This window comes from Charadrius vociferus, unplaced genomic scaffold (genome assembly GCF_000708025.1).
Source record: "Charadrius vociferus isolate BGI_N301 unplaced genomic scaffold, ASM70802v2 scaffold2037, whole genome shotgun sequence".
NCBI classification, from domain to species: Eukaryota; Metazoa; Chordata; class Aves; order Charadriiformes; family Charadriidae; genus Charadrius; species Charadrius vociferus.
The window spans coordinates 26,287-40,371 of NW_009649354.1; the positions used below are offsets into that span (position 1 = coordinate 26,287).

The window sequence follows — 14,085 nt, forward strand, 5'->3', positions numbered from 1 at the left end:
AGATAGGACTGGCGTACCAGCGTAACCCTGTCGCTGAGGAAAATGCTATAGTTCACTACTGCCATAGTTATGCTATGCTTTATGTAGCTTGGAATAAATAGAGACACTGTTGTCCGGGACGTTGGGCACAGCTTTTGGGTTCTGCTGCTTTTATGACCTTGAATGAGTTACCAAGGCTTGTTTTACCCTGTACCAGCAGCCAGCAGGGATGGTTCCCCCATGCTTAGTTGCTAGCGCTGAGGTCAGAGAGTGTCTTGGAGATTAAATCATGTTCTTAAAATGCTTTAAAAATCAAAATGATGTGAACAGCTTTGCTGTTGCTTTTATAGGTTTTGCTCTTGGAACTGGATCCACATGGGCAAGTCTTTGTGTCCGTGCAAGGCGCTGTTGAGGTAAGCAGGATTTTGCAGGAGCTATGGTGGCTTGTGGTGTTTGACACTGTGCTCTGCCTTCTCTTGATGTTTCAGGGCACAGAACCGAAAAATACGATGAATGTTTATGCCTGTTTATTGGTTGTCTTGGGCCTAGTTCTGTATGGGAAGATGGTGTGTCCAGATGGGCCGTAGGTGTACAGGGCTTTTAAGATGTCTCTGCCTCACTGATTTTTTTTGTTTTCTGTTTCTTGCTCCGGCTTTTTAAAGCAGCTTTCAGCAAATACTTGTTCCCATGTATGAAGATGTCCTTAGTGGACCTAGGGAAGAGGTTGCTAGAAGCAGCTCGCAAAGGCGAAGATGACGAAGTGCGAAAGCTGATGGCAAGCGGGGCACCTTTCACCACTGACTGGGTACGTCGGGGGAATAGACATCGGTTTTCTGAACCTGAAGGATAGAAATAGGAGCGGTAAAACCGGAGCGTGGATTGGCAGATAATGCTTCTCTGGATTTCTGTGATGGAGCAGATTCCAGATGAAGCACTTCAAAACCCAAGACCTTCCTCAGGCAAAGATGAATTGATGTTTGTGTAAAGGTTGATCTCTGCCTCACACACAAGAGCACAACCACGAGTACTGTGTTGTCCTGAACAGCAATGTGTACAGGGCTGATACTTTGAGAAGTGCAGTTCCCCGCAGCTGAGGCAAATGATGAGTCAAGTCAAATTGGAAGAACTGTTAAACCTCTCAGTAACAGGAAGTTCTTTTAAGAATGCTTTAATTGGTTAAACTCTGTCAAATGAGAAACTCATCCTTGATTAGTTTGCTTTTGTGCTTGTTTTTTTATGTTTCCTTAAAAGAACAAAACCCTGAAAACAAACCAGGCCACCCTGGGTTGGAAAGGAAATAAAAGCTTTAATGAAACTGAGGAATAACAGTTGGATAAAAAGAGAACCAGATCATAACGCATAAGCCATTGGGAGCCATTTTCCATCACCAGATGTCATCGTTTCCTAATTCATCAGTGCTTTCATTCATAGCTTTACGAGATGAAGGAATTAACTGTATCAAGAGGTAGCAGAGCCTAGGGGTATTGTGATACTGCCCTTTTCTAAACAGCGCTGAAATTACTTGTCATGATATAGAAATGGCAGAGCTGGTCTGCTGTGGTTTGGAAAAGAAGCTCAGTGATAAGTAGATGGCACAGTGGAGAAAGTAAAAGCATGTTTGATCTTCAAGTTACCAGGTAACGTAAAGATCCCTAAAAAGTTTAATGTTTGTTTGGAAAACTATTGGATGTGCAGCCCCCTGAGTGGAGAAAAAAAAAGCAGGTTAAATTAATTTCTTGCAGAAGCTTTGTCATTTTAGTTACTACTGGACATACATGTGGTGATTACTGTGCCTGTCCTCTCTTGCTGTGAACCAGCAGTAACTCTTCTAAATTAACACGCAGCTTGGGACGTCGCCTCTTCACCTCGCTGCCCAGTATGGCCACTATTCGACAGCGGAAGTGCTGCTTCGAGCTGGCGTTAGCAGAGACGCCCGAACAAAAGTGGACCGGACACCACTACACATGGCTGCAGCTGACGGACACACTCATATCGTAGAACTGCTAATTAGGGTAAGTATAGTAAATTAGGTCTAACTTCAAGGCTGGTCTAAGTCACCCTTGGAGTGAAGTGTTGATGTCCCTGTTTAAATGCTAGCGCAGGCACTGCCTTTAAGACATTGAGAGGAGACAGTGCGCAGACAACTAATGCTGCTTTCTTTTAGAACGGAGCTGATGTAAATGCCAAGGACATGCTGAAGATGACCGCTTTGCACTGGGCGACAGAGCACAACCACCGAGACGTCGTGGAGCTGCTCATCAAATACGGAGCTGATGTCCATGCTTTCAGCAAGTTTGACAAGTCGGCTTTTGATATTGCTTTGGACAAGAACAATCCGGAGACTCTGGTGATGCTGCAGGTAGGCTGAGAAGGGAGAAACTTGTTGGTAATTCTCTGACCCACAGCTGTGTCTGCATGAGAGTGAGAGGGATCCTGCTGTGTCTGGTGGGATCGTTTTCTGTTTACAGAGAGAACTAGAGATGAAGTTTGCTTAGTTTCTGGATCAACTGGTGCGTGCCTGCTAGGACTCAGTGAGTGATGGGGTTTTATTGCCACACATCTTGTGCAGTCGTAGTGTAAATTGCCAAGTTGAGGTGGCAGTGTTGGCACAGCTTTTGCACTGGTGTCCCTGACGTGCTGCAGAGAGAAATAATCTGCCTCTAAAATGTTTCAAGGATGCTACATACTGTTGCTTACCACAGAAAACGTGAGGAATGTATACCTGACCCCAGTCTCTTTCCTAGGAAGCAATGCAGAACCAGGTGAACACTCACCCGGAGAGAACGGATCCCATCACCAACACTGTGACTCTCACCTCACCGTTCATCCTTACGCCAGGGGAAGTTCTCAATCTCGCTAGTCTCATCTCTTCAACAAATGCCAAAACAGCCTCAGGTAAGGTTTTAGGTGACCTTGAGTGGGAAAGTCTTGAAAAAAGTTCCTAAGACTGCTTACCAGTAGAGGGCAGATGGTCATTTAGTAGAAGAAAAGTGAAATACAGCCAAACACACCCAGCTACTGTTTCCTGCCCCAGAATATTTTTGCTGTTGAAGGTAACAAAGCAGATTTCTAGCTGATGTAAATAAAGGTGGTTCCACTGGAAGTAGCCAAGCTCTGCTGAGCGCAGCTGTGGGGCTGCTCCGGGTCTTTTACAAGCAGCAGAACTTGAGAAAGTGAATTTGGCTGATTGCAACAGAGCAATAATGAGAATTATTGCCTGTGCCAAATCCTGAGCACTGCGGAGCGGTTGGGGAACAGTTTGCTTTGTTCTTTACTGGCTACAAGAGTTGAGTGAGTGTTTTGCTATATATAAATGTTGAGTAAGGAAATTGCAGAATAAGCAGGTCTGTGGGTTATGTAGCTTACTCCTTATTTCTTCTATCCCACGTGTTAGATGGAAATAATTAGGTTCCTCATTGTTCTGTGAGCCTTATTTCGGTGGGGAAAACGCTTTTAACTTAAGGCTGAGTGGAAATTGTTTTTGTGTAATTCCAGTTTTTGTAATGACTCTTGAAGTGAATTTTCTGTATTTGGGGAAATCCAAACCATTGTTTCTTTTCAGTCTGGAGGCTACTAAATACAAGTTTTGTGAAGCTATTTGGCCTCATCCTGCAAACACTTCTGCATGTGAGTAATTCTTTGGTTAGTGGGACTGTTCACATGCGTGAATGTTTGTTTATTAGCTAGAGAGTGCATTTAAAATCCCGGATACTGACGTTCTACAGTCCCACCCAGACCTCTCTGGCCATAGCAACTTCAGCAACATTCCAGATTTGCTCTCAAAGCTTTCAGGGCTGCTCGCAGCTTTGAGGCACTGGCAAAACGTAATTTAGAAGGGGAAAAATGACCTAAAGCATTCCTTTTCCACCTGTGAGGAAGATGCAGTGTGACTGGTGCAAACTCAAAGGGGCATAAAACTTGGGATTTCTGTACCCCAGGTGACACTCCTGCTGCATTTTTCCATGCCTCCGTCCCTTTGATGTGGAAATTGGTCCTATCCCCTGTCTGCCTTTGTTTTGCTGGGCTAGGCAAGCCGCTCGCCCCGAGTACCTTGAATCCACCCAGGGTGTGTGGATGAGCTCTTGGCACTGGACTTGTAAATCCCCATCTCTCACCATCCCTCTCCTCGTATGTCCTGCAGTGTAATCACCTTTTTCAGTGCCATAGCACAGCAGTGGCTTATTGTCCACGTGTGACTGGACTAAAATACCCTGGGTTTTTCCCCCCATGACGCTTCAAACGTCGGTAGTGGCTGGTCAGCATGAAAATAGCCGGTGTCTCCTGCTCTAGGCCATGTCAGGAGGTTTTTGCTCATTTCCCACAAGAGGGCATCAGCAGCTGTGCCTTCATTATAACGAAAATCCCTTATTTAACACTTGCTGCTAATAATGTTTCTTACCTCTCCTAAATTCCTTATGTCTTCTGTTATTGAAAAAGTTTTTAGGTGGGAATAAGTATCTTTAGCTGGTTGGAAGAAACCGGGTAACAAACAGCTGAAAACAGACCCTAGGTCCACAGGGTTTTCACGTACCCAGCCCACAGCCTTTTGAAAGTATCATTCTTTGAAAATAAGTCGTTTGATAACCTTTGCAAAATCAGGAGCCAGTGAGAAAGAGAGGAAAACGTGTTGGAAGGGTTAAGGCAGGGGAACTTTAGATGAACTTCCCTTTGTGTGCTTATAATCTATTTATCTGTGCTGGCAATGAGGTACAGGATCTCTTTTATCATTTTTTTTTTTTTTAAAGAGGAATTGTGGGTTATATGCACTGAGTTTGCGCCCGTTTAGTTAATTTCCTGTTCCATTCTTATTAAGTCTGCCTTTGAATAGGAACTACTATGGTCAATTGGAGGAAGAAACATTGTTTTTTGGAACCGAGAAGGTTTGTTTATCTCGTTCAAATCAATACCCCATTGCAGTAACCGTGTTCTTTCCCTCGCTAACCATGAGAGGGGAGGAAGAAAGGACCTGCCTGCCCAGTACCTTGAAATCAAGCGATATACGAAGCCAATTTCTGCGTTTGAGCAAAAGGCTCTGTTAACTGACTTGTGCTGAAACGCTTGGTCTATGAAGCAGTGGTGAAGACTGGACTTGGAGACTTCCCCAACTGAGGAAGAACTTGGGTGCTGTAATTTTCTCACGATAGCCGATGAGTTTAATATATTCTGTAGGTTTTGCAATTTTTGAAAGCTTCAGTGTGATGTGAAGCCAAGTAATGACGTGCGTAGCAACCGCTCTGCACAACATTACAGCAGTCAGACTCCAGCGTCTCTGGGAGTGTCATCAGGCAGCGCGGCTGCATCTTGAAAAGCCGACCACGTCTCCAGATCGGAGCTCGGCATGCCAAGTAGCCCGGCAGACAGCCTGCCTTTCTGTAGTTCTTACAATAAAGCTGGAGCACATCAGTTCACACTTGCTGTTCATTTCATTACGGGGTTCAGAAATAACTTACTGAGATACTTGCTTGAAATCTGATTGACATTATCATAAAATATTCAGAGTAGGTACAGTCTGTTCTAAAGTAGCATCAAAGCCCTTTTTACAGTTAGAGGCACCTCTCATGAAAAATGATCTGGACCCCTTCCCTTTCTCCATTGGGAGCCCAGAAAACACTTCATAGCTGATGTCGTGTTCTCCAGATGACAAAACTGTTGCATTCTATATTTGCTGTTTAGATACGGCAGGTCCTGACAATCCTTCAGTTCGCCCTCATCTTTCCCAAGCAGGTGACTCGCAGTTTTCCAATTCGGCCCCCTCCGTGCTTGCCACGCTTGCAGCCCTCGCTGAAGTGTCGGCACCGCTGTCCAACTCAAACAGAGACACAGGTAGGGGAAACCGGCCAGACGCTGATTCAAATTTGTGTAGTTCTAGCAAGTATCTTGCCAGGAAATTGGAGGAAATTTAAGGTCTGGAAGTGAATTTGCCTTCTTTCACAGTAAGGAAGAGATTGCAAAAAGTATTTGTGAAGCAGGGGGTGGTTTATTTATTTATTCAATCCCAGTTCAAACTTAATTAAAAAAAACAGCAACTGTTCCCAATAGAAGTAACTTCATTTTTATTAACCAGCATGTCTGACTCTGATACCACAGCACATTGCTCTTTATGTGCTTTGACAGTTATATAAGTTATATAAAAAAAAATAAGAACCAATGCTCTAGAATATTGAGTTTGCTTTAATGTATGAACATAGATAAGTATGAACATAGATAAGTATTTGTTTAAGAAGGAAATTGTCTAAAATGTTTTCTGTCCCTACTTTGCTGTAAAATGTTGTTACTCAAAATGTTTGAGTCTCTTGAGGCTCTGGTAACTTCTTACGGAAAGGTTTGGGCGTTTTTTGTGTTCGGGTTGGGGTTTTTTTTGTGATCTTTCATGGTATGTTTGTAGAATGTAATGTTTGACCTTTAATTAACTTCAGATTTAGAAATTTGATAAAGTTAAAGTTTATATAATCCTTTCACCTTGGAACTCATTTATTTTCCCGAAAGCTAGGCATTTTTTTCTAGAATCTAGACATGAGCGATTTGACGTCTTTAAGCTGCTGGTGCCACACCACTGACTCCTTGACCTGCGGTGCTCAAGTGTTTTCCTCTGGCACCCAGAGCGCACGTAGCAGGTCAGGTCCCCTCTGTTTCCTGCGCTTGCAGCATTCGCTGGGAGCAGGATGCAGCTGAGGGTTTGCAATCCTGATTATTTGGGCAAGACGTAAGTCACACAAAAGCGTCCCAGGGAGTTGAACCGGGCCACGGTCAGCCAGCCAGACTAAATAGCCTCCTCATGGTTGCTTTGGCCGCGCTCCTGTGGACGGGGCTCTTGAGGCACAAAGAGTTTTTTGCGTGTGGTTTGTCTTCGTTAGAGCTGAGGGAAGGGTCACGGAAGCTTTGCAGAGCCAGGTCTGCTCAACAGCTGCCTCCAGCTCCATGCTTTTTCATTTAACGAATACGCTTGTGTGATAGTACTTAGTAATTTACACAAAAAATGCTGGGTTTACTCTAGAACATTTGTTTTGCTAAGGTGTAGCGGATTTTATTTTCTTTCCCCTACAGACTGACTGTATTTCCAGATTGTTTTTCGTGAGTAGGCATCCCAGGAGTCTCAAGCTGCGTACTTGAGCTTTTTCACTAGACTTCAGTTTCTATTCAAGGAAGAGAGAAGGAAACGCTGACTCTTTTTTTTGGCACTTGCTTTGTTTCCTAAGGTAAGACGGAGGAAATAGTGGAAGCAAATTCTGTCGATTCTGCCATCCAACAAGTGGTTGGCAGTGGAGGGCAGCGCGTCATCGCCATTGTGACAGACGGAGTTCCCCTGAGCAGCCTGCAAACAGCTGTCCCCACCAGCGGCCTCAGCCAGCCCTTCATCCTAACCATGCAAGATGGACAGCAAGGTAAGCAGGAGCTGAACTCGGAAGGCAGCGCTGAGGATTAACTTCAAAACCAACAAAATAACTGCTGCCTGTGGACCCCGTTGAGCCCCGCGAGGCCGGCGGCTGGCGTGATCTGGCTTGTCAGTGCTGTGGTGTAACAGATCTGTGCCTGCCTGCTGGGCTTCAGGAGGGGTTAAAATGTCTGTGTGGCTTACGTCAGCGGGAAGGCTTGCCAGCGACTTGTTTGTAGCTTAATTCACGCTGCTACGCTTTAGTATTTTGGTCTTTGCATTAAAACCAAGCACCCTCAGTAGAAGGCTGCGGGAGGAGAAATGCCAAGGTAGCCGCTCTCTCTGTGGGAGTCAGGCAAAGACAATTGCTTTAGCTTGTGGCGAACTTCCTGGTCTGGGAGTAAATTACTCGACCAAAGAAACTGCAACCTGTTCCCTTTAGCAATCACTCCATCGTTCTTACAAAACTTAACACTAGGCCATTAGTATCAGCTTAAATAAACCTTTTCCTCCCATAACGCTAGTTATATTGCCGAGGGCAATATAATCTATCAGTTTCACAAGGCAAACGTAAATCGTGTTCAGTAAAGCAGGGCAGAGCTCCAGAGCGCTGGTACAGTGAATTTGTGTTTCCTCAAGGGATGTATTTCATCAGCCTTGCCTACTACCGACAGTTCTTTTAGCACGTCCTAGGGATACTCGATTATTTGGATTAACATTGGTGTAGAAAAAGAGGATTAGGAAGCAGAGCAGCTCTCCTGCAACATGCATACAGTGCTACAATGTGAGATGGGTTACATCAGTTCTGTCTGTTTACGGACTTAACAAGTGAAAAGCAATTTTCTAAAGCTGTTAATTATTCAGAATTGTTTGCCAAATTACTACAAATAATTCCTGGCTTGTAACCAATTCTGAGTCTGAGGAAGACAAAGGGAGAACTGTTTAGGTAGCGCTACCTTCAGCAGCTCACGTGGTGCCTTTCTCCTCCTTGGTTGGACAAATTCTTGCTGCTGGCTTCCCGAAGTGAAAAAACCCCATGTTTGCAGATTTAAAATGTGTTTGTTCTCTGGAGTATTTGCAGCTCTTGCATACGCTTAAAGCTGATTCAGAGCTTAGCCGCTGGGGCTGTGTACTGGGAATTTTCGAGAAGAGCTTTCTATTCCTCTTGCTTAGCCTGTCTCGGCCATTAATTGCATTACTGAGGCATCAGAATGATAGTTTTCACCTCATAGTTTTCTGAGGTGCAAATCTTTGACTTTGGATTCTGTCAGCCCCGTTGTGGTGAAACACTCAAGTATTTCGGAGGCCTGACTAAAGAAAACTGGAAACCCAGTCCAGCGTTTCTCTCCTCTCTGGGAAGACTTGGGCACTGCGGCTCCACAGGCCTCCTCTTTCTCCAGAACCACGCTGATGCACTGACTTCGGAGAAGCCTTTCGGGAAACATCTGTGCAAAAGCATGTCTCACACTGTATAATTTGTCACCTTTTAATTTTTCAGTTTTAACTGTACCTGCTGGTCAGGTTGCAGAAGAGACTGTTATTGAAGAGAGAGATGACGCAGAAGAGGAAGAAAAGCCACTGGCCAAGAAGCAAAAAGTGGAACAAAATGTAGATGACTCGAAGGAAGACAAGGTAGATACTCCCGCTTGTAACTTTGATTGCCGTCATCTCCTGCGTGTTTCTCTGCTGTGCTGAGGATGTCGGGCTCCTGGTCTGCCAAAGCCATCTCAGAACAGAAACGAGCTGCGCCCTGCTCGGCTGAGCCCGGGGATGTCTTAACAAACCCCGTGTGGAGGCTCCCTGCTCTTCCCGCCCATGCTCCTGCGTTAGCAATGAACACGCGAGTGGCTGAGAGGAGCAATGTTCAGTCGAGTATAGGTAGGAGGAAAAGAGCCAGCTAAATCGCTTGTTGCCGTTCTGCCTGGGCTAAAGGCATAGCTCAGGGTTTTTAGATGAATCGTGGCGGTTTACTGAGATTATTCAGGATTTCCTTTAGAAGCACAACACATGGGCTGGGTGTAAGGCAAGTCTCAGCTCTTCAGAAAGCAGCAGGAAAGACTCTCCCATCACCCTCTGTTGGGAGGAGGAACGTTTTTCTCAGTTGCATCTCAACTTTTCAGCACTAATACCTCTTGATTTTTCTTGCATTTTGGTTACACCTGCTTCCAACCTTTGAATTTCATGGTGGTGAGATCATGCGTGACTTCCCAGCGCGCCCCCCTGCACGCTGTGGGACACCTACGCGCCGGTTTGTGCCTCCCGGTGTCCCCGTTGCCTCTGTGATGAGCAAGCCAGTTGAACAGAACTCAACCCAAGCACGTTTTTAGTGCTGCCTTAGAGCATTTTGTAACTGGTAACTGTTGGAGTGCTTGCACACCCCCTTTCCTTCGTGTCGCAGGTTGGGCCTCCATCGTGGGCTCTCTGAACTTTTGTTTTCTGTAGGACAGTGACGAAAGGGAAGTGCTGCAGCAGCAGTTGCAAGAGGCGAATCGGAAGGCTCAGGAATATCGCAGCCAGCTCATGAAAAAGGAGCAAGAGGCGGAGGAGTACCGGCTGAAGCTGGCAGCCATGGTGAGGCAGCAGCCCAATGGAGCCGAGGTGACGGTGCTCCAAGAGGTCGCCGAGGGTGACTCGCTTGTGGTGACCTCAGAAGACATCAAGGAATCCGTGCTGGCCATGCTGGAAACAGATCAGCCAACTGATATCGCTGTGGAAACTGTAACCTCCTAATCCGCCGTGATTGAGTGGGTTTTGTAAAGGAAAATAACTTTTTTTTTCTTTTTTGTTTGTTTGTTAAATAAGGTGCTGTTGGCAAGCAGCGTTGAGAGCAGAGGGCTGTTGTCGAAGCCGCCCCATCGCCAGGGGCAGGAGCTTCTCCAGCCGCTCACAGCATGACTCTGCATCAGCGCGGTGCCCAAAGGTGCTTTGAAAGCTTGACCTTGAGAGATTGGAAGCTTTTTAACAAAATTTTAGCCCAGCGAGTGACCTGGCGGCTTATTTGGTGGCGTCAATACCTGCATTGTTGAGGAAAGAAATACCTCATTGCCGAAGCAGCTGGTCTGAGCTCTGGGCTGCCTGGAAAGGGCAGCGCTGCAGATGGGCTTTCCGCAGTAACCTGAGGTGCTTGCGCCCTTCTGCGAAGCCGAGTGACCGGATCTGCACCTTCAGAAAGAGCCGTCTCTTGGGGTGTTGCTTTAAAATCTTCAGAGGTGCAGAGGGGATTTCCCCTCTTAGCCAGAAAGCAAATTACAGAATCTTTTTCTTCCAAAACCACAAGTCTTTCTGATTGAGGCAACCTTCAATGCAAGAGCGAAGGCCTGGCTGGATGTCTCGTTTCACGCTATCAGGGAATACCACGCTCTGGGGGGGTCCTTCGTCAGACCCCTTAACTACCCAAAGGGATCACAAAAATTCCTCCTCGGTTTTATGATTTTTAGTCAAATGTTCGATGTGACACTTCTGCGCTGAACGGAAGCGTTAACTGATCACATATGCAAAGCCATACGTACGGTGGTTGCTGCAAGACAGCCTGGGAGTCGAGTTGGCTCTGGAGATACATATGTCACTTTTTTTTTTTTTTTTTTTTTACTAAGCAGTTTTATTTTTAAAGATACTAAAACCTTTTTTAACAAGCAGCTGATCTTGTTACTGAAATGCTCGGGCTTTTTTGACTCTCTGCAAGCCTGTTTCGTGCAGGGATCTTCCATGCAGCTGACTGGGGGGATCAAGACAGCAGGGGACTGACTGGAAGCACCCCGAGTTATCGTGTGGAGCTTCATAACGAGAAATTATCAAGTGCAGTTTAGAAAAATACCATCACGCAAGCTGTGCTGTTGGCCGCGGAAAGGTGTTAAGGGCGAGGAGTGAGGTGCAGTGCTGAGGCGCTAGCCACCGGACGGCTCTGAGAGTAGCTTCTCGCAAGATAAAAATCCAGTTCTTCTGGCCCACAGTTGGTTGGTTTGGGGTTGTTGGGCTTTTTTTGTCCTCTTTTTTAACCATTGGCAGCATTCAAAGTAATAATTCAATGTCATGGTTCTTGCGTTGCATTTTTCTCTGTTATTTCCAAGCATGTCCAGATAATATGGTTTTCTCTTGGTTCAGGTACTGCCTTTAATGTTTCTTTGCCGATAGATCAGCCGTATCGTCATGTCAGAGGCATAATATGGACTAACGAGTTCGTAAAGGTATGAACGTATGGTCCCGGCTCTGAAGGAATTTCTCACCCCAAGAGTAAACCGCTTTTTGTCCTAAAATCGGTCAGTTCCCGCTGGCTGACGGGAAGGTGGGATGTGCCGAATCCCCGACTCCGGCGAGGCTTCGCCACGTTTCCCCGGCTGGGTTCATCCGCCAGCGGTCAGAGCGGGAGGTTTGTGTGACTCGTGCTGTAAAGGCTTCCTGAGACTTGCTGGGTTTGGAGAATCTAAGTGCATTTATTTATAACCAGTGTAGCTATATTTATAAATAAGACTTTTTAAAATTTTTTCCAAAAGATGTCTTGAAGAAGGCTTTAATAATTATTTTTTATGAATGAATATTTGGAGAGACTCTGTTCCTGGTTATTGATTACTTTGGCGTTTCCTCGCTGACTTCGAGCAAGTGTTAAGTTATTTTCTTTTGTTCCCCAGACCGTTGACAGTTTGGGTCTGTTTGAACTAAAAATCCGCACCGGAGAGTTGGAGACAGTGTTAAAGCGAATCCAGGCAGATTCTAATACCAGAAAGTGTTTACGGATGTAAAGGGGTGCTGTCAACTTTGGCTTTTATGTTTTGCCTGAAATTTGTGCTTATTATTTGTAAATTTGAAGAGCTGGGCAGCTGGAGCGGGTATAAATGCTGTGTTGTGCCTCCGACAGCACTGCGATTCTCACTTACTTCCATCCTTCCCCTGAAAAGGGTCAGTTTTGCCAAAAAGTCCCTTCAGCCGGGAAACAAACTTCCCCTTCAGAAGAGAAGAAAAAAAAAAACCCAAGTCCGTGGCGCTCCCGGTGACGGGGTTTGGTTTGTGGAGTCGGAACAAATACAGCTGACACTGTTCTCACTGCTTCGCCGGGGGGGGATCACACGTTAGTTTTATTTTTAGAAGTAACTCGTGTACGGGGTCTGAACAAAGATGAGGAGAATTTGATCTCCGCCCAGGGTTTAGAAAGAATTTCAACCCGGCTGCATCCTCGGCTCCTCTACGGAGGAGTTGGAGCTTTTTAAGCCGAGACCAGCGGTTTCTGCAGGCTGCGTGGTCAGCCGGGCCGTTGTCAGCGGGTGAATGGCCTCCCACGGCCGTCAGGGCCGCGCTCTGCCGCGTCGGGCCTTTTCTGGCCCACGCCATCCCGTGGGGCGCCGGGTCGGGAGAGGCAAAACAGCCCCTCGTTTTCCAGGCTTGGCTCTTAGCGAGGCGGGTGGGCGCGCTTGCCCTCCGCTGCCAGCCTGGCACGGCAGCCGCCCTCGCTCCTGCGGGCGGGAGAATCCCGGCTTGCTTCCCTGCCTGGGGACGCCGGTGCAGAAGTTGAGGTCTTAAAAGGAAAGTGTGGGGTTTCTGCTCGGTGGAGGAGGTGGCGCGGCGCTAATGGAACCGGTTTGGGTTTGATTAGACTGTATTTCCCTCCTGTTCGCAGTAACCACCTCCAGCCAGTTCCTGTTATCCCAAATCGGAAGCAGGGCGTTGTAAATCCAGCGGGGATGAGCGCAGGTCGTGGAAACGCCAACTAAATCCTCTCCAGACGGCCGCGAAGGGGAATTACGGACCCCGGGCCGTCGGCTGAGGGTGGCGCCGGGCCCCGGAGACATCTCCGCCCGCCTCCGTGCCAGGCGCGGTGCCGGCGTATTTATCGCAACATAAATTGCCGTTTCATGGCGGCAGGTCCCTTAACCCCCCCCGTTAGCCCTGAGCCGAGGAGCCGAGCGCTTCGGCCCCCGTTCCACTGAGGGCAAATGTCTGGAAATGTGGAAATTTCAACATTTATACTTTTTTTTTTTTTTTTGTACTATGTTTCTTAATAAAATACCACGACCTCAGTCAGCAGCTTTCCCTTACCCTCAGTGTTACCCCTTTGCGTTGCCAACCCCATCGTGTCCCCTGGTGTCTCATGTGCCACCCTCCCTGTGGGGACACCCCACGCTGGACCTCCACCCTGTCCCCGAGCTGGGCTGAGGGTCTGGTGGCACATTCCCCCACCTTTGTCCCACCCCACTCTCATCCCCCCTCACCCCGGACAGAGCCAGATGGGCACCAGTGCAGGAGCGACCACGTATTTAATTGCCGCGGCCGGTGCGGGCTGAGCCCTGGTCCTACACGGTAGGACAAGCTGAGCTCTGTCACAGAGAGCCACCGTGTCCCCATGCCCTTCCTGGGGAGGGGGGGGCAGTGGCTCCCCAAAAGCAGGAAAAAAATAGAAAAGGAAAAAAAAAAAAAAAGCCCTGGAAAATGGGGACCCTCCTCAGCCCGGGCTGGGACGTGGGGATCCTGTCACCCTGGGCAGGGGGATGAGATGGCTCAGGGACACGGAGGACCCTCGTGGCCCAAGGGAGGGAGACGGGAGCAGCCTGGGGACACGGGGACCCTCGTCACCCCGGTGGGAGCCAGTCTGGGGACATGGTGACCCTCATCACCCTGAACTGGGAGATGGGGACCCTTGTCACCCCGGTGGGGGCCAGCCTGGGGACCCTCGTGGCTCAGGGCATGGAGCTGGGGCAGGGGGACACTGCCACCCAGGGCAGGGGATGGCTCAGGGCCCCCCCGGC

The 14,085-nt window shown here is 47.6% G+C and overlaps 1 protein-coding gene across 1 annotated transcript; it reads left to right on the top strand.

Moving 5' to 3' along the window:
- The first annotated feature begins 676 nt into the window (after positions 1-676).
- On the top strand, positions 677-10,081 carry GABPB2 (GA binding protein transcription factor, beta subunit 2). The gene is made up of 8 exons (XM_009889477.1): positions 677-784; positions 1,824-1,991; positions 2,144-2,338; positions 2,724-2,874; positions 5,704-5,802; positions 7,176-7,361; positions 8,850-8,983; positions 9,794-10,081. The coding sequence occupies exons 1-8, from the start codon at positions 677-679 to the stop codon at positions 10,079-10,081; spliced, it is 1,329 nt and encodes a 442-aa protein (XP_009887779.1).
- The last annotated feature ends 4,004 nt before the right edge of the window (positions 10,082-14,085 follow it).